Here is a 25823-nt window from a genome sequence, read left to right as displayed (position 1 = left end):
CAGCGCTTTTAACCATGGACATTTTCTCAAAGCAGCTTTACAGAAATAAAGTGGTAATTAAGTTGTGTAAAAGAGTGTGTAAGTTTAGTGCCTATAAGTTTATCTTATAGGCATTATCTTATAGAAACCATCTTGCTAGTTAGATATCACTAAGACGAAAATAAGTCCATAGACTGAATTGTTGATTTTAAAAACATAGCGATATCTACAGTGGTGTGAAAAAGTGTTCCTGATTTCTTATTTTTTTTGCATGTTTGTCACAGTTTAATGAATCAGATCATCAAATCAATTTAAATATTAGTAAAAGATAACACAAATGAACACACTATGCAATTTTTAAATGAAGGTTTTTATTATTTAGGGAAAACAAAATCCAAAGCTACATGACCCTGTGTGAAGTGTTTGCCCCCCAAACCTAATAACTGGTTGGGCCACCCTTAGCAGCAACAACTGCAACCAAGCGTTTGCGATAACTTGCAATGAGTCTGTTACAGCACTGTGGAGGAATTTTGGTTCACTCATATATGCAGAATTTTTGTAATTCAGCCACAGTGGAGGGTTTTTTAAACATTAACCACCTTTTCAAGGTCATGCCACAGCATCTCAATAGGATTCAGGTCAGGACTTTGACTAGGCCACTCCAAAGTCTTCATTTTGTCTTTCTTCAGCCATTTAGAGGTGGTCTTGCTGGTGTGTTTTGGATCATTGTCCTGCTGCAGAACCTATGTTCGCTTCAGCTTGAGGTCACAAACAGATGGGCAGACATTCCCCTTCAGGATTTTTTGGTAAACAGCAGAGTTAATGGTTCCATTTATCACAGCAAGTCTTCCAGTTCCTGAAGCAGCAAAACAGCCCCAGACCATCACACTACCACCACCATATTTTACTGATGATCTTTTTCTGAAATGCGGTGTTACTTTTACGGCAGATGTAATGTAACACACCTTCCGAAAAGTTCAACTTTTGTCTCGTAATTTCACAGAGTATTTCCTCAAAGGTCTTGGGGATCATCAAGATATTTTCTGGCAAAACTGAGACGAACCTTCATGTTCTTTTTGCTCAGCTCACTTTCAGCATGGAACTTTGCCCAGTCTCGTTCTCATGGTGGAGTCATACACACTGAGCTTAACTGAGGCAAATAAGGCCTGCAGATCTTTGGATCTTGTTGTGGGGTCACAAAAGATAAGTTGTCGCTGTGCTCTTGGGGTAATTTTGGTTGGCCGGCCACTCCTGGGAAGGTTCTCCACTGTTTAATGTATTTGCCATTTGTGAATAATGGCTCTCACTACGGTTTGCTGGAGTCCCAAAGCTTTAGAAATGGCTTTACATCCTTTACCAGACTGACAGATCTCAATTACTTTCTTTTTTATTTGTTTCTGAATTTCTTTGGATCTCGGCATGATGTCTAGCTTTTGTGGATCTTTTGGGCTACACTTTTGTCTATGACTTTTCACAGTGAATTATTTCCAAATATACCACAGCTCTGTCATATATGATTGGTCAGATGCTTATTAAGTGTTGATTCACTGGCTACAACAGCAGCTCTCAGAGTGTCAGGCTACAAAATAAATTACAGGTTTATAGTTTTGCACTGGTCTAATATGATAATGAGTTTTACTGTATTTCCATAATAACAATGAATTCACAGGAACTTTTATGATTAGAATTAATTTAGTGTTATTTAATCTGCTGGTATAGTTGAACGTTTCTGTAGGAAAAGAGTTTACATTCATGAAAGGGGTTTCTTTTATCTACACTTTATGATAGTCAGTATGTTTTACCACACAGAAAAGCCTTTAGGACTTTCATGCTTTGCGGTTGTTTGGTAACATGGAAAGCTGCATTTGTTTATACTATTAATAAAAACAACAACAACAACAAGCTAAGTTTTAAACTGTTTTCTGTTTACATGCTAAATGGACATTACTCAATAATAAATGTAGAAACAAATGCAGGCAAAACATGAATGCGATCATTATAATCATTGGCAAACTGCTGTGGTATAAGAGGAATAAAACAAAGAAGGATGTGCTGTTATTGAAAAATAATAAATTCCACTATTGAGTATTTCCCTATAACAGCACAACCTGTCATGTTTTATTCCTTACGCATTATTTAGAGTTTATTAAAAATAACTGAGGGATGGCAAAAGGTCTCAAATAATGTGTGTGGTTTTTTTTTTCTTTTAAGCAGAAGCTGGATTTAAAAGATATTATAAGAAAGTTCATTAAACAATTGGCCTCATGGCTCCATTGCATTGGAGCTAATTGTATTTCTTCTGTATATACTCACTTTTGGTAGAGGTAGCCACTGAGTTGTTTGGTTTTCATGCTTTGTGTTATTGTAAAAGTTTATTGTCATGCTTCTGCTGGCATGCGGTGCAGCATAGCCTCCAGAGTACAGCATGCCGAAGTTTACTGTGTTGTGCTTAAGGACAGCGCTCTGATTGAGGAAAACAACCACATGACATGAATGAATGGGTGTGCCACATAGAAAGTCAAAGGCTGCTGCCGGGGTGGAGGGTTACGTTTGACTGCACCACACAAACTGCGTAGCTGCAACAGAGTTGAGAAGCTTGACCAACAGAAAACTGTACAGAACATCATTACTGCCAACACAGCAAACACAAACACACATTTATATAAAACTAACAATAACAACAGTGGGTGACTAAGATTAGTGGACAACGTAGTAGACTGTTCACAGAAACATAGCATAGCCGTTAACCCTGTATCAGACTGAATACAAATTTCTTTGTATTAGCCGTTGTTGTTTGCTATACAGAATTAACGTAGAAACGTCAGTGTACAACGCATACATTTTTGTTGAGGAGTTGTACTTTTCTACTGAACAGTAAGTCTTGGCTTGGCAAATGAACCATGAAATAGCATATTATTGCTATTTTAAGTGTACCTACTTTATGTACTTATTAAGAATTTGAAGCATGTTTTGCCCAGGTAGCATACAAATTAAAAGCAGGATATTTGGGCAGAACTACAATAAAATCAATTAATAGGTCAAATGCAATCAAAAAACTATTGTTTTGTTTACAGTTTCTGGTTAGAATGATACATCTTTAATAGTGACTGTACTTTATCTGAAAGTTGTAATTTCCTTTTTCTGGTGGCTTTTTAAAGATAACATCACAGTTATAGTAATTTATAATTTTATACAAGTTAGACCAAAATTCTAAACTGCTTCCTAAATAGGGTAGATCATAAATATATTAAATAAAGTTTCATTAATTTTTTATATTAACATCAATTCATTTTCATTCGTACAGCGCTTTTAACCATGGACATTTTCTCAAAGCAGCTTTACAGAAATAAAGTGGTAATTAAGTTGTGTAAAAGAGTGTGTAAGTTTAGTGCCTATAAGTTTATCTTATAGGCATTATCTTATAGAAACCATCTTGCTAGTTAGATATCACTAAGACGAAAATAAGTCCATAGACTGAATTGTTGATTTTAAAAACATAGCGATATCTACAGTGGTGTGAAAAAGTGTTCCTGATTTCTTATTTTTTTTGCATGTTTGTCACAGTTTAATGAATCAGATCATCAAATCAATTTAAATATTAGTAAAAGATAACACAAATGAACACACTATGCAATTTTTAAATGAAGGTTTTTATTATTTAGGGAAAACAAAATCCAAAGCTACATGACCCTGTGTGAAGTGTTTGCCCCCCAAACCTAATAACTGGTTGGGCCACCCTTAGCAGCAACAACTGCAACCAAGCGTTTGCGATAACTTGCAATGAGTCTGTTACAGCACTGTGGAGGAATTTTGGTTCACTCATATATGCAGAATTTTTGTAATTCAGCCACAGTGGAGGGTTTTTTAAACATTAACCACCTTTTCAAGGTCATGCCACAGCATCTCAATAGGATTCAGGTCAGGACTTTGACTAGGCCACTCCAAAGTCTTCATTTTGTCTTTCTTCAGCCATTTAGAGGTGGTCTTGCTGGTGTGTTTTGGATCATTGTCCTGCTGCAGAACCTATGTTCGCTTCAGCTTGAGGTCACAAACAGATGGGCAGACATTCCCCTTCAGGATTTTTTGGTAAACAGCAGAGTTAATGGTTCCATTTATCACAGCAAGTCTTCCAGTTCCTGAAGCAGCAAAACAGCCCCAGACCATCACACTACCACCACCATATTTTACTGATGATCTTTTTCTGAAATGCGGTGTTACTTTTACGGCAGATGTAATGTAACACACCTTCCGAAAAGTTCAACTTTTGTCTCGTAATTTCACAGAGTATTTCCTCAAAGGTCTTGGGGATCATCAAGATATTTTCTGGCAAAACTGAGACGAACCTTCATGTTCTTTTTGCTCAGCTCACTTTCAGCATGGAACTTTGCCCAGTCTCGTTCTCATGGTGGAGTCATACACACTGAGCTTAACTGAGGCAAATAAGGCCTGCAGATCTTTGGATCTTGTTGTGGGGTCACAAAAGATAAGTTGTCGCTGTGCTCTTGGGGTAATTTTGGTTGGCCGGCCACTCCTGGGAAGGTTCTCCACTGTTTAATGTATTTGCCATTTGTGAATAATGGCTCTCACTACGGTTTGCTGGAGTCCCAAAGCTTTAGAAATGGCTTTACATCCTTTACCAGACTGACAGATCTCAATTACTTTCTTTTTTATTTGTTTCTGAATTTCTTTGGATCTCGGCATGATGTCTAGCTTTTGTGGATCTTTTGGGCTACACTTTGTCAGGCAGGTCCTATTTAGGAGATTTCTTGATTGCGAAAAGGTGTGGCAGTAATCATGCCTGGGCGTGTCTAGAGAAATTTAACTCAGGTGTGATAAACCACAGTTTTAAAAGTGGGGCAAACACTTTCACACAGGGCCATGTAGTTTTGGATTTTTTTAATAATAAACTAAATAATAAACTGCATGTTGTGTTTTCTTGTATTATATTTTACTAATATTAAAATTAGTTTGATGATCTGAAACATTAAAGTGTGACAAGCATGCAAAAAAATAAGAAATCAGGAAGGGGGCAAACACTTTTTCACACCACTGTATATGATGGTATACTAAAATAAGCGCATGTGCCAGAAATGTAGATTAGTAGTCAGGAACATGTAATTACTAAAACTTTCTTACCCGGTCTAGCCGTTTTGCCTCTATGTGCCTTAGGAGCTGTTGTCTCCAGTCTACTGGCATTTTGGAGGTCATGTCCTCTGGTTTCTGTGGAAAAGGCCTCATCTTCATATCAGTGTCAAGGCTCTTCTCAGTGCATGTACTAATATTATAATCTGAAGGCAATTTCTCTAGCAGGGCAGCCATGGTGGGGCGTGCAGACACTGGCCGAGCTTGCGATGCCCCATAAGTCTCTGTACTGTAGCTCCTTGCCGACAGTGGGCGACGCTGTGTCAGACTTTTTGTGGGGTATCCCATAATAGGCTTTTTAGGTTCTTGATAAGATGAGTATTCCTCTTCATACCTACCATTCCTCTTGTGGAACTGAGAATCAGCCATGTTGGACAAGCTATTCTGTGCATCCATCATAGCTTTAAGCTGTTGGGGTCTGTTGTAATGCTCTGCCATTTGGTGCTCCTGAGCTTCTGCTACCCTGCGAAACAGTGCCATCTCTGTCGAACTTACCAAGGAATCTGCCCTCCGCAAGAAACCTGGACGGGACCGTTGAGGCTGGGCGGCAAACTGTTGAGGAATTGCATCATCGGTGACAGGTGGTTGAGAAAAGGCAAACATTTGCTCCATTGGCTGATAACCCTGGTAGCCTCGGGGGCTAATAAGCTCCTTTGGCAGTGTCTTGCCTGGTTGATTCACATATTCAGGGGTATTGGGAAATGGTGGAGGGACCCTTCGATCTGCTTTCAACACATCCATGGCTCCTTTAGGGTTAAAACTTTGGTCAAATTGATAAACCTTTTTTGGGATAGCAGGTTTCTGTTGTTGAATCGATTTATTTGTGCCAAAGCTGTCAAGGTCATCATCCAGCATGGGAGCAGACTGGCTCCGGGACATGCTATGTTCAAGAGGTCCTGGAAGGTCGGCTCTGTCCACACTACCCTGATTCTCTATGCTAGAGCTGTAGCTGTCCAAGGGAATGCTGTACACCTTGTATGATCCAATATCAATTTCGTCTATGCTCTGGGACTTTTTAAATTTTGACTTTACCTCCTTCATCATTGGGGAAGGTCTTTCAGAGCTCTTGCTTATGACCAAGGTGTTGCCCTTATTTGGTTCATTGCGACCTTGAACATGTGCAAAGACATTAGGCTGACCTTGCCCTGTCCCTGAGTCTCTGGAGTCCAGGAATCCCCAGGCTCCTGAAGAGGGGAAAGTACCAGGTAGGTCACCCATTTCCTGCTCAAAGTCTTTGCGGTCAGGGTTGGGGCTGTTTGCTGGGGTAATTTCCAGTTTGGAGGGGAATGCTGTACGATCTTCAAAGGGGCTAGGAGTCCTTGTCCAGTTCTGCCAGGGATTTGGGGGAGGAGGCACTTCAGCATCGGGAGTTGTACGGAAAGAGTGTGGTGTCTGGTCCAGCTCCAATGGGACACCCATGATGCGATCCTGTCTCATTAAAGGACGTCGCCCATGTGCGACTGAGGCACTACGAGGCTTTGTGCCCAGCATGGGGTTCCCACTACTGCTGCTGGGAGTCTCAGCTGGCGACTCCTCTGCTACAAACCCTGTATTGTCATAGTGGGGGGCATCATTCCAGCTGTCGAAGGTGTCACTGAGTGGCCGTCTCTCACCCCGCTGCTGCAGGGTAATGGAGGGGGGTGTCTCTCTGTGACTGAGCAGAGGCTTTGTCTCTATGGGCTTTGGAAAAGACTGAGCAAGTCTGAATAGAAAACCAAAAAAAAAAAAAGAAAAACTGAGGAATGGAACCTTAGTAAAGGCATAAATACAGAAACATGCAGTATTATTGTGAGAGAAATTCAGAGTAGCTGCTAATGCTTGTGGTGTTTAAGAAAGGGGGAAAGAAGGAAAACTAATTTCTATGCTCATGATGAAGAGGAAAAAACATTGTATTTTGTCAGTACTGTACTTCATAAGACTGTATGCATTTTAATAGTTTTTATATTATTTAAACACATCTACCTAGCATCATCAATGCTTGTAGGATTTTAAGAAAGATTTTTAGTGAATTTACAACCCTGTTGATAAACATACTGATTTTGCACACTAAGAATAACCGTCATCCAACCTGACATGATCAGCACTTATACTTCCATTCAGTTCTGTAGTTCTTTTTAGAGTGTCCTCGTAGTGACATTAAATCTGAACATTGTGCACAATTATTAGAAAAAGTCTATGCAAAGTAGGGCTCGAACAATTCTTCGAATAATTTTCTGTGAATCGAATACAAAAAAGCATAAAGCAAATTATTTACTTTATTTAGTCCATTTAACTACTGTACACATGGAGCACTGAGCTTTCCCACAGGCTATTATTACTGAGGCATCACACGCTAAACTCTAGTCCACCCCAGGGTTTCATTTACTGTATAAAAGCACAACCTTTCCACGCAAAGGTTGTGCACACTATCTGTGTTATCAATTCCCCTTTCTCGCCTTTCCACGTTGTGTGCACGCAGGGCTGAGCTTACTTACAGGTGCATGCTTTCTCCCATCAAGTTAGTTTTTATAAATCAAAACCTTTGCGTGGAAAGTGGCATACACCATGTTAACCTGACCTCTGGACAGGTAAACACAGAAGACGCTGCAGAATTAAAATAGAGAAACGAAGAGAAAACAGCGAGGGGCAAGGAGAAAATTCAGGCTAAAGAACACAACAGAAAGTTTTTTTAAAGTTTGGGATAATTTAAAACTAAAACATAAAGGAAAAACATAAAAGTTTTTTTTTTAAGTAATTTTAAAAGTTATATCTCTATTTTTATTTATGATTTTTATTTATAAACTTGTATTTGCATTTTGACATAATATGGCAATTGAAGGCATTAAATGGGTTTAGTTAAATAAAATATTTTTCTAATTACTTGTTAATTTTAAGAGGCCTGTTTTTTTTTCTCTTGGATATTAAGTATTGCTCTTTAATGAAGAAAAAGCCATTTTTATCCGATTACTCGATTAATCAATGGAAAAATCTATAGAATACTTAATTACTAAAATAATCGATAGCTGCAGCCCTAATGCAAAGTAACATATCTGATGATACTCAATAAACTGGCAAAAATTGATTGTGGTCATTATTATTAAATAGTATAAGAAAGATCTAGACTTAAGGTAATTTAAAGGCATATAAGAAAGCTTGAAGCTTTAAAAATTCTTTTTAACAAAACAGAGACTTTAAATGTAACATTATAAAACTTGTATTATACTTGCATGTTAGCAGGCCACCACAGAATAACTAAACAAACCAAACTAATTTATGAGCTGTCATATCACCAAATGGCACAGGTGTGCTCTCAGTTGAAGACCGCTGGCAGGCAAAATATTTGTTAATTGTTGCCAACCTGTTTGTCCAGTGGGTCTGTGATGGACCCTCTTTGGCAGCATTCTGCATTGAGCTGACATTGCCAGGAGGGTTGGAGGAACCAGAAGAGCCCTGCGAGGGGGAGTAGTCTGAGTAGGTGGCTGATGATCCACTGTTGTTCAAGCAGTGCATTTTGTCTGGGTCTGAGTCATCGATGGATTCTGAATGAGAGGAAATCCATATCAGTATTGTATCCTTCATGTTCATAGCAGCACTTTCTGCGATGGATATAGTGGCTGTGCTTTAGTAGGTGCATGAGGAGGACATGAAGTGAAATACTGGTCTCTGTTTTTTTTCTCATATTGGAATGGCAACAATACTATACCATTATATATATATATATATATATATATATATATATATATATATATATATATATATATATATATATATATATATATATATATATTATATATATATATATATATATATATATATATACATACAGTGGAACCCACTTATCTCGACCTCGGTTAACTTGACAACCCTATTAAGTCGACGTTTTTGAAGTGGAACCGCCAACTTCTCGCTTTGTCTAAGCATTTTTTATCGGTTATGTCGACTTCTTTATGTCGCCGAACCCTGATATCTCGAGCACAAGGGGGGAAAATTTTGCCATTTAACGTCAGTTATGTCGATCGGCACTGTGCAGCCGCAGAAGAACTCGCAAAAGTGGCGGAAAAATCAAACCTTACAGATGCTACAGGTGTTGTATTGTATACTGGTGAATCTCTGCTGTTATGCAGAGTTCTCTGCACAAATGCCTTTTGTTGTTAAATGTTTTGCGATGAACGGGAGGCGAAAGCCGCGCTTGGTAGGAGTGCGATACGGAACGTGGGATGAGCAGCAAAAGCATAGAATGAACACCGGCAGGATCGGGGGGGGGGAATCCGCGATGCACTTTGGGAAGAAAAGAGCAGCCGTTGAGAGAGTGCTGGTGGGAAGACACGTACCGGGATACGCATGCGCGATAACAACGACCGCCGTGAACCAACATATACCAACAATAACGGACGGTGAGAGTGTGGAAGTTTAAATAGGAGCTGGTGATGATGATAAACGAGCACCAGATGTGCGCGATTAAAGCCGGGAGCTTCAGAGAAAGCGGTCGAGAAAGCACCGAAGGGGGCGTGGCAGGTGGATTCCTGACAGTTAACGAACATGTACTGTATGTATTTTTATAGCATACCTTCATCAAACAAATCGAGGCAACGCTGTTGTGTAAAAAACCCTCCAAAAACACGTTCATGCACATTCTCATTTATTAACGCACATCATGTACATAAAGAAATTTCAAGCACGTTAATATACTGCCGCCATATTGATTTTTTCGTTTATCTAGATCATCGGTTATCTCGATGCTTTTTGGCGACCCCCTAGGACATCGACATAACTGGGTTCCACTGTATGTATATATATATATATATATATATATATATATATATATATATATATATATATATATATATATATATATATATATTCCCGTGGGTTCACCACCTGCAGAAGGGACCGTAAGGGACGGTGCTGTGAGGATTGGGCAGCAGTCGAAGGCAGGGGCCTGCTTAGACTGCTGCCCCCGCGACCCGAATTACGGATCAGTAGCGGGCCATGCAGTAAAGACTTACCCGACTTAATCCACCTTTTAATACCACCACTATCACGTCGCAATTATAGAAACCATCAATACTCTACTATACTATACTATACTGCTCATTTTCACTGTTCTGGAAGTGGAGAACAAACCCTTTCCCGGGCTGAGACAAGCTATCTAGCTTCGGGGTTGGCCAACCTCCTTACAATGTCTAGCTTTTCTTCAAAATGGATTTTTGAGTATGTCCGCGACCAAATCAGTTTTCCTTCCCCCATAGGCATAAAAAAAAAAAGATTTCAGCCTCTATGTGCTGCCATGTCAATCTAATCTGCCCAGGGCCTTCAAAGTCTGTACTGCTGACCATTTTACCTTAGTCTCTATTAGCAACAGGTCTGCTTCTTTAACCAAACAGATTTCAAATTCGCCTCACAAAGCCAGCTAGCTGGCCCAGAATAGCGTCAGCATTTTTCAGTCCTCTGATTGGTTAGTCAAAGGGAAACTGTTACAGCCAAGTTTAACTGGCAAAACTCATCTGTAGCGCTCTGCACACATTAATACATTTGAATTAGACTTTTTTGTGCCTACTGAGGAAGAGAAATTGATTTGGTCTCAGACATACCTAAAAATAAATTTTTCAGAAAAGCTAGACATCATGAGGAGAGGTCCGCCAACCCCGAAGCTAGCTAGCTTGTCTCAGCCCGGGAAAGGGTTTGTTCACCATTTCCAGACCAGTGATTACGAGCAGTACCACTGGCTTACAGCCTCTGAGGAACGGTGCAAATTCTGAGTCTACATCTCTGGTAAGTAGGTTGAATTTTATGTACATTTTGATATTGATTCTGAACTGCTCCAGATGATGTAGGTGGCACAGTTGCGGTTGTAGTGCAGAGGTTTAGTAAAAATGGTATTCACCCTCAATATGCTAAATGTCTCTCTCTCTGTAATGCCACGTGTTGTTATATTGCGTTTTTGTATAGTATTGATGGTTTCTATAATGGCAGCATGATAGTGGTGGTATTAAGAGGTGGATTAAGTTGGGTAAGTCTCCACTGAAGGCCCAAATACTAAATGCATGGCCTGCACTGAGATATATATATATATATATACAGGTGCATCTTAAAAAATTGGTTATTTTAGTAATTCAATACAAAAAGTGACTTTAATTTTGATGATTATGGCTACAGCAAATGAAAACCCAAAATTCACTATCTCAGAAAATTAGAATACTGTGCAAAAGTTCAATATTGGATACTCGTGGTGTCACACTCTAATCAGCTAATTAACTCAAAACACCTGCAGAGGTTTCCTGAACCTTTAAATGGTGTCTCAGTCTGGTTCAAGCTACACAATCATGGGGGAAGGCTTGTTGTCACGTCGTCATCATGAAGATGATCATTGACACCCTGCACATGGAGGGTAAGACATAAAAGGTCATCGCTAAAGAATCTGGCTGTTCACCGAATGCTGTATCCAAGCACATTAATGGATAGTTGAATCGAAGGAAAAAATGTGGTATAAAAAGGTGAAACGAAGCCCGTCCAAGAATTAGGGGGAAGGATTTCCAAGAAGAGTGGACTGCAGCTGGAGTCAGTGCTTCAAGAGCCACCATGCACAGACGTATCCATGAGCTACAACTGAAACATTCCTTGTGTCAAGCCACTCCTGAACCAGAGATAACGTCAGATGTGTCTTACCTGGGCAAAAGAAAAAAAGACTGAACTGTTGCTAAGTGGGCCAAAGCGGTCTTTTCAGATGAAAGAAAATTTTGCTTTTTCATCCAAGTTGCTTGAGGTCCAGTTTACATAGTCAGTGGTGGTTTGGGGGAAACATGTCATCTGTGGTGTTGGTCCACTGTGTTTTATTAGGTCCAAGGTCAGCACAGTGGGCTACCAGGGTCTTAGAGCGATTAATTCTTCCCTCTGCTGACCAGCTTTATGGAGATGCTGATTTAAATTTCCAACAGGACTTGGCACCTGCCCACACTGCCAACAGTACTAATACTTGGTTTAAGGACCCTGGTATCCATGTGGTTGATTGGCCGGCAAACTCCCCCGACCTAAACCCCATGGAGAATCTATTGGGTATTGGAAAGAGGAAGATATGAGACACCAGATCCAAAAACTTAGAAGAGCTGAAGGTCGCTATCAGAGCAACCTGGGCTTCCATAACACGCCAACAGCGTCACAGGCCGATCGCCTCCATGCCACACCGCATTGCTGTAGTAATTAATGCAAAGGGAGCCCCGACTAAGTATTGAGTTCTGTACATGTTTATACTTATAAGTAGTTCAGCATTTTTGTGTTCAAAATCTTTTTTATTTATTTATTTTTATTGGTCTGAAGTAGTATTCTAATTTTCCGAGATACTGAATTTTAGGTTTTTATTAGCTGTAAGCCATAATCATTAAAATGAAAAGAAATAAACACTTGAAATATATCAGTCTGTGTGTGATAAATCTATAAAATATGAGTTTCACTTTTTGTATTGAATTACTAAAATGAATAAACTTTTTAATGATATTCTAATTTATTGAGATGCACCTGTATATATTTATATCAACTGAAGAAATTGATATAAAGTCAATATTTCAAAATACTGAGATCTAAAAATAATAAGCAAAATAAAGTATACATTACAAGAATTACTTATGTGTAGATGATTTCCCCTGCATACCTTTTTTATCTTTTCCCAACAATACAACCTTTGGCTTGTACATAGGGGGTTCCACCAGAGTGGGCCTCATGTCAGAAATCCGGATATCATTAGGTGAACCTTGCATTGAATCCTGGGAAAATAAATGTAAGACTATTTATCTGGTTTATGCACATGCATGATTTCTAGCCAACTAAATAAAAAAAGGCACTAAAAATTTTAATATCGTAGGACTAAAAGCCACAAATATTTTTACTTCCTTTCTATGTGTGTACTCATTGTATATATGTTTACTACATAAAGTAGTTATCAGACTGAAATTTAATTAATCCAAAAAAATTTTTTGCAGCTCTGACAGTTTTGATCTGTATTTTCAAACCTAGTTCACAAGAACTTAAATGTATAATAATAAATTGCGAAAAAAATATTAAACAAAAAAATGTACTGTAGATAGTACTAATATAAACATTAATGGTCTGAATCCTAAATGTCAGCACACTGGAATAATAGAAAAGCATTTTTAAGGCACAGCACTTTGCATTTCTATTTTTCAGTAATGTTACCAGCTTAAAATTTTTTTCATTAGTATAATATGAGAAAATATATATATAAAAAGATAAGTAATTACAAAAACTAACTTGCATAGCAGACATTCCACAGCATTGCATTTCACAGCTTGTTTTAAAAGCATTAATATATTAGAATCAAAATTAAGAATAATTGTAATTGCTGGCAAATCAGTACAGAATAATAGTAATAAAACACTCTGGGACATGCTTTTATAAGAAAACAAGAAACTTTGAGGGGTACTGCATCACACCAACCTGCAATGGATTATTTTCCATCAACATATGCTATCATCTTTCAGTTCTGTTATAATAAATATAATAAATGTCTTGTTGTCATGGTCATGTTGTCCTATTTATATTATTTTTATAATATTGGCCTAAAATAAGCCTCATTTCTAAAAAAAAAAAAACACGCAACATTTATGTTTCCATGCATAGGTTTTTTTTTAGATTATACATGATAATTATATTTGTGAGGGCAGCACAAAAAGAAGTCTTAATTAGACCTTGTTCATAATATATACAGTAGTTAATTTGTTTAATCAATAAGACTATATGCTAAGATCAGTGTGTTTAAATATTTACACTTATTGGAATGGCATCTATTTTTCAAATGATCTTATAAACATAAAAGTCTTCATATAATAAAAAGCATTAGATTATTGTGAAAAAGCAACTCAAGCGTAGTTCTTTTCACTTATCTAAAAGAAGATAAACACCATGTCAGGAAAGGAACCTTCAAATGTTAGAATGAGAGCCCTGACTCAGTCATCGTTCTGTAAATGTATCTATAAAAGCATTTGTAAGTGACAGAGTGATGTGCATTAAAGATAAATATAACTATATAACAGGTTATAAAACCTCAGAAACAATTATGTGATAAGAACACTTTCCCAAAGGCTTTCATTAAGTGAAGCTTAACAAAGATGTAGATCTTAAGTCAAAACATTTATTAAGTTGAATTTCTCATTCACTTCAATTATCCAGTGACTCACATTCTTCTTTCACCATAACATTCATGCTTCTGAACACACCCATCAGCTCAACCAATTGAATCTGATTAAACAGGATGTCTGAGGCTGAATATTTTTGCATCTTTTATGTATAAACTTTACCATTTACTTGCCATTTCTGTCTCAGACATGCTGTTGAAATACTGTGTACTGAGTTCATATTTTCCTAAACCGGCTGCTGCACACTGGATGAACAGCTGCAGAGCACAGCAGACCACATGCCATCTGGTCACCTCCCACCCTCTCAAACGTATCTCTGTTCTCATATTTTGTTTTAGACCATCGCTTCTCATTTCTCGTCCTCATTCTCAGCCTCAGGTTATGCCATCTCAACATTCCATACAATATCTCAAAAATCTTGCAAGCCTGATTTATGCTTCCTTCTGAATAGTTTTTCTAGGGCCATCAGTGAGCAGGAAAGAAGCAGTATGGAAAGTCACTTCAAATCAACTTTAAATCCAACCTGGCTGGTAAAGAAATGTGAAGTATGGCAGGAATACAGTAGGTGCAAGCTCTGACCCTGTCTCACACCTACTTGTGCATTTCAAATGCATTAATCTAATCATGCAATAGTGTTGAGTGAGTTTATAACCACTAGTTATTAGCTTGAGAAGTTTTGACTGCATAAGCAACTGAAAAAAGCAGAAGAAAAATGCAGATGTTGATTTACTAATAGGATCTGAACAGATCTAGCCCCTTTCATGTCTTGCCTGTTTTGCATGTTTGCCATAACAAATATGAGTGTTATGGTATTTATATGGTAGTATTTTTCATAAGTATAAAACACAAGGTGGAGTATATGCAAATGGATTCATTTAGCACTTGATATTCAAATCCGAAAGAATGTTTGTGTGTGTAAATTAAAATGACCTTTTGAAGACAAAACAGAACCATTTTTTTTTTTGCTTCCCAAACAATGTCTCAGTACAATAGTAATATGAGACTTGATATCATAACTTATATTACTGTTTGTGTTATATTTGATGTCCGCCACAGCATCACACATCTAATAACAAAAGCAGCCAAAGGAAGCCTTTGAAAAAGTTGTGAATAGTATTATTAGGAAAATCCTAGATTATAAATCCTAGATAATCCTTTTTATAATCCGAGGATTATAAGCAGCTCATTTATTTTAACTGACCACAGCTCCACGTTTCTTTTGGCTCACAACACTTGTTAATTCACAAGAATAAAATGACTGCAACCAAAAGAAAATGTATACCGTAATTTCCGGACTATAAAGCGCACCTATATATAAGCCGCACCCACTGAATTTGACAAATATTTTAATTTTCAACATAAAAAGCCGCACCTGTCTATAAGCTGCAGGTGTCTACACTAATGAACTTTACACAGGCTTTAACGAAAGACACGTTACACACGGTGTAACGGGTGAAATATATTGCGCTTCCTTTAGGCGCATAGCGGTATTTTGGGAATAGCCTGGCACTGCATTTTCCCGGTATTACTGCATTTGTTCAAGGATTACATGAATACAAGGATTATGTCCTTATTATTTTCTGATGCTCATTTTTAAGTTTTTTTGACTAACCCGTAACGCTGTTGCCAAGAAAAATAAAAAAGCACGAGTTTTGGAAACCTGTCTGTGCTTATATGATTTCTGTTGCAACTGGAGTTACAACTCGAGCTATCCCATGACCCAGACTCAACGCGTTACAACGGCTTGTATCTAAACAGTAGCCTACCAAGAAAGTCATTGTTCACTGTCTTCCTTCTTCCTTTCACAACTATTTCTCTCGGGAGTTTATCTTTTGGCATCGTCGCGCGTAAAAAAAAAAAAGTTTTTTTCTCCCGATGCCGTGCAGCACAGAACACAGGTAAGGTGCGTTTTTTCGTTTCTGTTCGGAAATTTCATTGGTCTAATGTTATGTCGCTCAGTTTTTTGGCTTGACGTTTGTGAAACCAGGAAAAACCCAGGAAAAATTCATAAATTAGCCGCCTCTTTGTTTAAGCCGCGGGGTTCAAAACGTAGGAAAAAAGTAGCGGCTTATAGTCCGAAAAATACGGTAGTTATGATACAGTGTAATTTCTTTGTTTATATGCATTAGGTTTGTCAACTGGGTTGGGTGAGGAAGCATAAAAGTGTGTCCATAATATCACTGTAACATGGAGCATAGATTAAAAAATGCTGCAGCTAAAGTAAAAAATTTTTTTTGTTTTTTCTCTGGAGTTTCTTTACATATTAGAATCTTAACTCATCAGGGTATAGTAGTGTATACTGTATGTTAGAGGTATTGTGTAGACTGCATAAAGGAATTGAAACCATGTAGTGTATTAATACTACTAGTATGTAGTACTAATACTAATAGTTTACATTAAACTACCAGTAGTCAGCAGCATTTTGTGTTCCCCATTAATGCAGGATGCCCAAAAAAATGAAAAGCCTCAAGTCACACAATGCATGTGATGCACTGTGAAGAATTTATTCATGTGGTGCAATTCTATAATGTCAGTTTTCAACAAAACTTTGACATCTAAATGTCAGGTGAAAACAACAAAACATTTTTCAACAGTTTTCACGTATTTCTCTTCTTCCTATTTATTATCCGCCCTCACATTTAATGGACAGCTAAGATTCCCTGTTTTAAATGCTCATGGTTTTCCACAGTTAGTTTCAAATGCTTGTCTGAAGCAGCTCGGATGAAACATAAACCAGGCTTTTGTGACTGTAGCAAATTAACATGCTGATGAGAACTAAATCAACAGCAAAAAAAATAAGAAATCCATAAGCAACATTCATTGTTTTTAGCATGCTATCATACTGGTGGTTGGAATACTATTTAAAACTGATCATAAGCAATGCCTATATTTTCCGATATTTTTCTTTTTTATTCATATTCTTCTCTCTTTTCTCTCGTCAGCTTCTGTTCAATATATTACTTTTGTTCAGGTAAAACAATTCACTCCACCAGTAAATCGTCTGCTGTCTGGTTTCTCAGCCACTTACTATGAGGCAGAAACAGGAAGAGGAAGTAAGGGCCAGGCTTGTATTCTCTGGCTGTTGCGGCTTGGGAACGATGCGGTGTAAAGAAATCTAAGCAAAACAAACATACATACACACAAACATACAAACAAACACACAAAATGGAGGATTTTCTATGGAGGTCTAGAAAGAAAAGAATGTATAAGAAGCATGGGGTCATGACCTCAGTCCTCCCAGTGCCCCATAACCCTTCAAGTAGTGCATTACGCAGTTTGTCTGCAGGCTCTCAGAGGCTGTTGGTGGTAGCACTGTGCATTGCAATGAACACAACACACACTGTGTGTAACTTAACACATATATATGCAGTTATGCACAAAGCATTAGAAATGTGTTTTCGAATGCATGGGTTGGTCTTGATAATGTGCAGAAGCCTTCTGCCTTCTGTAACTTTACTGGTTTCATCTGAATTCAATCAGAAATCACTTCATTTTTTATTCTAAAAACCTTTTTCTGTTATATTGTAATAAACTGACATAATAGTCAGCTCTTTTTGGCTAATTATACCTCATAACAAACTAATATGTTCTGTGTTCTTATTTCTCTTCAGACTTTACCTCAGAATTCTCCTCAGACATTTCTTGAGATTTATCCTCAAGTTTCCTCTTCAGACTTCTCTTTAAAAAGTTTCCTCAAGACTTTCACTTCATATTTCTCTTCAGACCTTATCTCCGGACTTCTCCCCAGACTTATTTTCAGGCTACTCTTCCATAATCCTTCTCACACTTCCTCTCAGATATCTCTTCCGACTTCTCCTCAGACACTTTTCTTTTCCTTAAATCTCTCCTCTGACTACTCCTTGGATTCTCTTCACATTTTCATAGACCATTTACTCAGACTTCTTACAGATATGTGAAGTACATACTTCGTTTGTGAAAATGTTTTTCCATAGTCATGTTCAGTTTATCGCTTGGTTACTTTATTGTCATTGATAGCTGGGTTAATAACACAATAGCAAACATTGTTTTGTGAATGTTCCTTATAATGGAGTGTATTCAACAATTTTTTATTCAATCACAAAACCTGATTCATATAGTGTTCTTGATTTTCCAATAAATTAATACAAATTAATAGTATACTATTTCAACACAGTGCAGGAATATTTAAAACATTACCAGAATGCTATGTTTAGAACTTTAGAATCTATCCTTCGTAGAACCCACTGAATACTTGTTGAACTTTCATGAACATTTTCTCAGAATCAGTCATTTGGAAGCACAAGAACCAACATAGCTTTCTCTGAACAGAAGCTTTTCCAGGCTTCATCACACTTAAAGTTAAACACCAACCATCTGACGTAAACCCCACTCTGTGAAAAGGCAAATTAAGTTTATTCATGTTTCTCAATTGGAAAACTCTCAATAACGATGTGGACTGAAACCTGAATCCTAGCAACGAGAATCATGGCAACGCTAAGCTTTTAATGGTTGCCAATCAGCAGGCTCGGAGTGCACTTGACATTTTAGACTGACCTTTTTCTCTGTTTGCTCAATGATCTCAGCTGCAGAATGAACAAAGTTCTAAAGAGTATCAAAGGATCAAACACGTGAATGTGCTTCTCAGCCTGACCTGTAGGACCATCTGTCTCTCCCCAATACAATTTATAAACATGACTCATTTAAATATAGAAAATACATCCTTATTAGCCATGTTCACAAGAATTCAAACACGTGCTGTAATGATTATAAAATAAAATAAGATTTATTTCTGCAAACGTATCTCAGCAAATGATTAAATGATTTTTTAATCATTGTTCAGTACACACACATATTCTCAGTACTTTTAAACAAAGCGGCAGTTCTGGCCTGGTCATCAGCAGGTGGCAGGCTTTGAGAGATAAAACGTTCCCAATGATTTCTGCTCACTTACTCCCTACAGCTTATTCTCCAATGTCTTATCTTTGATGAACACTTCCTGACATGTCAACTATTATAGCACAATGACAATAAAAGATTAGAATCAGAGACCAAACAATCTTTTCCAGAGTTGTATAATTTTCTTAATTATTTCTTCTTTTAGTCTTTTGATACTTGGAAATAGCAGGTTAAATATTAAAGGAGCATAAAAGCATAGATGAAAATAAATAAAAAAAATTATATATATATATATATATATATATATTTAATTTTTAATTATTCTATATTTAAAATATCAACTATTTCCTTTTAAATATAGCATTCTTTCTTTTGACATTTTGTCTAATATTTTGACAGTGTTCGTGCCTTGTTTTTGGAATTTGTTTCCCTGGTTATTCTTTAAAATCAGCATCAAGTGCAACTGGCCCAAGTTCTACTCGTGCTGAATTGATTATCACCTGGATACTAAATACTATAGTAATAAAAATAGTCCACCCCTGTAATTACCCAAGGACCATTTAGAGTAAACATACCAAATTTCCTTTAAATTGTAATATTCTCTAGGTCTTTACTCTTCTACATACATACGTGTATACTGTAACGATCTATTATCCTTCCACCCGGAAGATAATGGAATCCATAGAGAGTCTGGTTCCTTTCAAGGTTTTTTCCTCCTAAAGGTTCAGGAAGATTTTTCTAACCTCCAATGGAAGATATGCCATCCACATTGAAATAATTTCAGCAGAACCCAAGTTACCCCTGATTTTATATCAGAGCAGACGAGAATCTCTTTACAGCATTGGCATAAATTGATTCTGGCCCTTTTCTTAACACGGATGTATTACAGTATCAAATGAGCTATTGTGGCATCTTTTCTTAGATTTATGGTTTAAACAGCCGGCTTTGCATTATTGACCAAAAAAGTACATTTTCCATAGTTGACAGTTTTTGTCCTGCGCAATGACACTGTCAGAAATGTACTTCGGGAAAAAAAGGTTTCGGCGTATAAAAAGCAAGAGCAAAGAAAAACAGCTGTACCTCAGAGCTCTCATTTAGATCCTCCTTGTCCTTCCGCTTTGGAATGTCTATTGCCGAGTTCATGTGAACACCTTGCTCTGGCAGAGGAGGCTTGGAGAATTCTTTAACCTCTCTCTCTGAGACCTGCCAACACACAGCAACTATTCAACAAAAATAAAAATGAAGGTAGCCTACAACAAACTGTGTAATTCCACATATTTAAAATGGTCTGCAGGTGTGGTGTTCCCACAGAGGGAGATACTGTATACCAAATTGAGGTTACCTCCTTGGGTGCAATATGCCACTTTGGCTCATATGCATCTGTGCTATGGAGCTCAATGTTGGTGCCTGAGGAACATTTCTCTGTACTAAGAGGGTGAGTGGTTTTGCCAACCATATTCTGAACCGACTTCACCATGTTCTTTAGATCCTCTGGGTAAGGGGTGGGATATCGTTTCAGATTAATCTCAACCTATAGAGAAAACGAATAGAATGAGATACAAAGAAAGGTTTAAAATATTATATTAAATGTATATTTTACTCCAAATATAACTTTTATATAATTAAAAGTATTTATAAAGATCAAAAATCATATGAAACACAGTCAAACTTCTTTATATATGTTACAACATAAGTTTCCAAAACCACACCTTTTTAAATAGCATTTAATTCTCAAAATATGTATGTGGCAAAATTATTGACACCCCTAATAAATACATGATCCAGCAGGAACTGTTGTTGTCCGTGGCCTGTTTTCTTCAGTTAAAAGATATTTATTATTGTCAAAAGTATACTTAATAAACGGTTTCACATGCCTGAGACAGTTGGATTTTTACACACAAATAAGGAAATGAAGACACTGTGACACCCACAACTAATGATTACGATCCCAAAGGTCGTATTATTCACTATACTTAACCTGCATGACATCAAACTGTTTAAAAATGTTGACAAAAAGCCTTTTTCTAACAGATTCTCACAAAATGGAGCACCAAAGTTGAAATGTTATTAGAAATACAGCAGGCAACATATGTCATATAAAACCAGAATAAAAAATTCTGGTCGCAGCTCCAGCCTGTTTAGTGAAAAAAGCACACTGCAAATGTGATAAAGAACTTGATACGGACTATACAACATAGCAGTGGATCCTTTATGGTTTATCGCTGTTTTGTGGCTTTAAGTACCAGAATATTTTTCACGGGAATTATTTCTATTTCCAATAGTTTAAAACTTTGCAGAGATAGAGCTTTCAAGAAAATGATGATTAAATCACCAAAGTCATGCTTAAAAATAACACATATCTAGATTGAAACTTGTCACCTGAACTGAAGAAGAAAGTCAACATCTGTAAAGCAAACAGAATAAGATAGAATAAAATGTTCTTAAAGATATACATTTGTCTCAGCCATGTCAAACATTCCCGAATTAGACTTTTACTAGTAAAGTCTTTGCCCGTAAACAAGTTTAAACTGTGTTCAATTAAAACATCCCTGTTTATTGTCAAAACACCGGGTGCCAATAATTCTAAAAGACACTGTAGTTCTTATTGTAAAAGAACAATTGATGTTTAACAAGCCTTTATAAAGGACACACCAAAGAAGTCCTGAGACACAAAAGAAGTCTAGGGAACCTTGACTTTTGCAGAGTTGTCTTCCTCCTCTTTCTTGTCCTCAAAGTCAAACGCCACAGTCATCCTTTGCTGCCTCTGTTCCTCCCAGAGAGCTGGGTTGAAGCTGTCGCTGTCTGACTGGTAATCTGCAGGCACATTATGTTTAAAGCCAGTGTTCCAAACACAAAGACCATCTAACTCAAATTCAGAAATATTGCGGTGATGTTGAAATTAGCCATGTCAATGGAAAAGTTGTTGAACTTTTTTTCACCTTCATCATGCCGAGGCTGCTGGGGGAACATGTAGTTTGTAAGCACCCTCTGTTTGGTCTCAGGATGAGCCTCTGTTTGAAGAGGGATAAGGGCTTTGGACTGTAAATAGAAAAGACCTTTAATTATCACAATATTATAATGACAAAATAATAAGAATATTATTAATCCAATAGGCAACTTGTATAAATAAGTCAACCAGACTTTGCCCCTCATCCAAATTATAGTACAGTGGTACCCCGCTTATCGACCTTAATCCGTTCCTTAAAACCGGTCAAAATGCAAAAAGGTCGAAGAGCGAATGTACACGCAATATACAATATACATGCATTAAATTGTTATATTGACCGCTAAATAACACTTTATTGTTCACAAACCGAAGTATAATTTACGATAGATGCTTTCTCCACGAAGGCTGAGGCGAGACTGGGAAGATCCTTTCCCTCGCTCCACGTGGGTCGGGGTAAAAAAAGGTCGATTAGCGGGCATTTGGTCGTTCAGCGGGCGCAAATTTCGGTCGAAAAACTGTTCGCTAAGCAAAAAGGTCGATGTCTGAGCCGGTCGATAAGCGGGGTGCCACTGTATTATAGTATTATATAAACCTTTACATTAATTTATTTGCTATTCATGACTTTTCTGGAATAAAGCTCAACAACCCTAACAATTCTCATTATAAGATACACAGAATGGTATGAAGAGGTGAGGCCAGGCCTGATTACTTTCTAGCCTAGACTGTAGATTCCTGAAGTGTTACATTAGTTAATTATAAGAATGATTCACTCCCAAGACACATTCATTAACAGTGGCGGGAGGTCAGAGCCAGCAAAGCCTTCTCTGCTGGCCTAAACACTATCAGAAGCACTGACCTACATTTACAACCTAAATTCTAATATTTGTTTAATGAAATTGTATTAATTTATTCCCAACAGTAAATTTCTCTTTATTTCATAGCATTTCTCTTTGCTTTACTGCTTCCAGTACGTGTATGTGGATGTTAGATTTTTTTGTCCAATCAGATTTCATGTGCTGCCATGTCAATCTAATCTGCCCATGGCCTGCAAAGTCTGTTCTGCTGGTCTTTCTCCATAGTCTCCATAAGAAATAACTGTTTTTTTAACCAATCAGATTTAATATTCGTCTCACAGGGCCAGCTAGCTGGCCCATAATAGTGTCAGCATTTTTTGTAGTGCACTGCACACATAAATACATCTGAGTTAGACTTTGTAACGCCTACGGAGGAAGAGAAATTGATTTGGTCGTGGACATACTTAAAAATACATTTTCAAGAAAAGCTAGACATCGTGAGGAGAGGTCGCCCAACCCTGAAGCTAGCTAGCTTGTCTCAGCCCTCTAAAGGATTTGTTCTCCACTTCCAGACCAGTGAATATAAGTGGTACCACTGACTTACAGCCTCTGAGGAGCGGTGCAAATTATGAGTACACATCTCTGGTGAGTAGGTTGTATTTATTTACATTTTAATGTTTTTGTCATGTTATTAGACAAATATTGATTCTGAACTGCTCCAGATAATGTAGGTGGCACAGTTGCGGTTGTAGTGTAGAGGGCTGAAATTGTATTAACTGGGTTTTTTGCTTTAGTAAAATGGTATTCACCCTCCATATGTGAAATTCCTCTCTTTCTGTAATGACATGCATTGTTATATGGCATTTTCCTATTGTATTGATGGTTTCTATAATTGCGTGATAGTGGTTGTATTAAGAGGTGGATTAAGTTGGGTAAGTCCCCACTGAAGGCCCAGGTACTAAAGGCACGGCCCGCCACTGTTCCTTACACATCCTAAGACAGACAGACAGACCACCTTAAATGTTAAATTTTGTAAAGCTGATTTGAGACAATATCTGTTGTGAAAAGCGCTATAGAAATAAACTTAACTTGACTTGACAGACAGATAGATTACTACCTAGCTATACTTGAAAATAATAGTTTAAACGCTTAATTAAAATCAGTGATTAGCTCCAGATTTGCAGGTATTCCTGCACAATAAATAACATGCCATGCGTCCAGAAATCTCAGTTCTACACTGTTGGAGTGTAGATAGCGAGAGGAAAAAAAAGGTAATTAAAATTCTGCAACTTATCCAAAAAATTTAACACAGACCTGCAATTATCGATATGTCCCCAAATAAGCTCTAAGTATTCGGACCACATTTGAAAATGCCTTAAGTCACATTTGTCACATTAGGCTGCAATAAGTAAAAAAAAAAAAAAAAAAGTACCTGATTGTCAGATAGCCAGAGTGCAGCCAAGTCTTTTAGTTTAGTGAAAGTGTAAGGAAGATTCTTCAACCTAACACAAAGAGAAGTCCATGCTTAGAAAATGCCAATCAATACATATACATATATACAAAAAACATATATTTCAATGCATATATTTCTCAATAAAAATCTATCATTAAATGCAGTTGTGAAAGGCATAAATCCAATATTTCAATGCCAGGTCTTTAAACAGCTGCTGTGTCTTAGCTAATGGTTGGCTTTAATTAGTCTGGGTCCAGTGTAGTATGATCAAAGCACACTGCACATCACTTATTAAGAGCTGACTTAATTAACCTGCTCACAGAGTATTAATTACTAATATAGAGAATGAATGTCTAACTGAAGAATATAAAGCATAACTCTCACTGTCAAATACTCAAATCTGATTAGCCAGAAGGTGTTGATTAATTTTCTGTAACAGCAGTTTTGACAATAGTGGCAACAGTACATCAGACAACAGGTTTACAGTATATAGATGGGCTTTTTCCAATTGATTATAGTTTCTATACCAACAATTTATTTACAGGTATGCTTCACATAAAACTAATTATAATTGTTATTACTTAACAACAAAAAAGCATGGTCTACTTTCAATAAGAAGTCTTAGGTATGAGATATTTATAACAATCAGTCATTTTAAACACAATGAGAAAAGAGAACCTTTTTGTGCTTTTAAGTTTTTTGCCACATTTAAGCTTATGCTCAATTAACTTTAAGAGAGAAGAAGAAGGTTAATAATAATAAGACGAAGATTGTTATTATTATTATTATTATTATTATTATTAATAATAATAATATAAAAAATTGCACTGTTTATTCAGCCACTATTGATAACTATTATAAAAAGTTACATTCACTGACATTTATTTAACAATAAATGGTTAAAAGTCATATTTCTTTTATAAATTCATTGTGAATTGTGAAACACTGAAATGTGACTGGAAAACTTGGAAAATAATCCTTCTGTTTTGGTCATTGAATACAGTTGATACATGTCTAACTTGATAGGAATCAATATTTATTTTCAGTGTGTTTATAGAGACTATTAAAAAGATGTGCACTTGTCTTCTCTGACACAGAAATAACTATTAGTAAGAACTGTGTAAATTATGAAATATATATAAATGAAAAAAGAGCAAGGAGGTTACCTATTGTCACTGAGATTGAGAACACGCAGCTTCGTCATCTGTCCGATTTCATCAGGCAGAAATTCCAGTTTATTGGAGCGCAAGGACATAACCGTGACATTCTTGCAGTTTCCAATCTGCAATAAAAGTGGAAATAGAATATCTCTCAAAAAATGTGCAATTTTCTAGAAGCGTTTTCTCATTCATCCTCCTCTCTCTCTCAGTTTGTCTCCTTCTGTCTCTCTCTCTCTCTCTCTCTCTCTCTCTCTCTCTCTCTCTCTCTCTCTCTCTGTCTCTCTCTGTCTCTCTCTCTCTCTCTCTGTCTCTTTTGCTGGCCCTCAAGTCTCTTTGCTCAAAATAGAA

The 25823-nt window shown here is 37.1% G+C and overlaps 1 protein-coding gene across 36 annotated transcripts in view; it reads right to left on the bottom strand.

Annotated features, from left to right (window-relative positions):
* Positions 1 to 25823, bottom strand: part of lrrc7 (leucine rich repeat containing 7) — a 160931-nt gene that overhangs the window by 10743 nt on the left and 124365 nt on the right. For 17 of the 36 annotated variants that reach the window (XM_083565592.1, XM_083565591.1, XM_083565575.1 and 14 more), the window contains 10 exons: positions 25482 to 25597; positions 24295 to 24364; positions 22061 to 22160; positions 21811 to 21935; positions 20464 to 20652; positions 20202 to 20324; positions 17275 to 17361; positions 12746 to 12857; positions 8459 to 8639; positions 5116 to 6823 (listed from right to left, as the gene is read on the bottom strand). In XM_083565592.1, coding sequence (XP_083421718.1) covers positions 5116 to 6823; positions 8459 to 8639; positions 12746 to 12857; positions 17275 to 17361; positions 20202 to 20324; positions 20464 to 20652; positions 21811 to 21935; positions 22061 to 22160; positions 24295 to 24364; positions 25482 to 25597 — 2811 coding nt within the window. Of the gene's footprint in view, positions 1 to 1507; positions 3696 to 4931; positions 6824 to 8458; positions 8640 to 12745; positions 12858 to 17274; positions 17362 to 20201; positions 20325 to 20463; positions 20653 to 21810; positions 21936 to 22060; positions 22161 to 24294; positions 24365 to 25481; positions 25598 to 25823 lie in introns of those variants that run through there. The other 19 variants (XM_083565596.1, XM_083565583.1, XM_083565582.1 and 16 more) reach the window with 5 other exon arrangements.

This window comes from Silurus aristotelis (assembly GCF_946808225.1).
Source record: "Silurus aristotelis genome assembly, chromosome: 2".
NCBI classification, from domain to species: Eukaryota; Metazoa; Chordata; class Actinopteri; order Siluriformes; family Siluridae; genus Silurus; species Silurus aristotelis.
The sequence above is the reverse complement of the archived record's forward strand: the minus strand, read 5'-3'. Positions and strand labels throughout refer to the sequence as shown.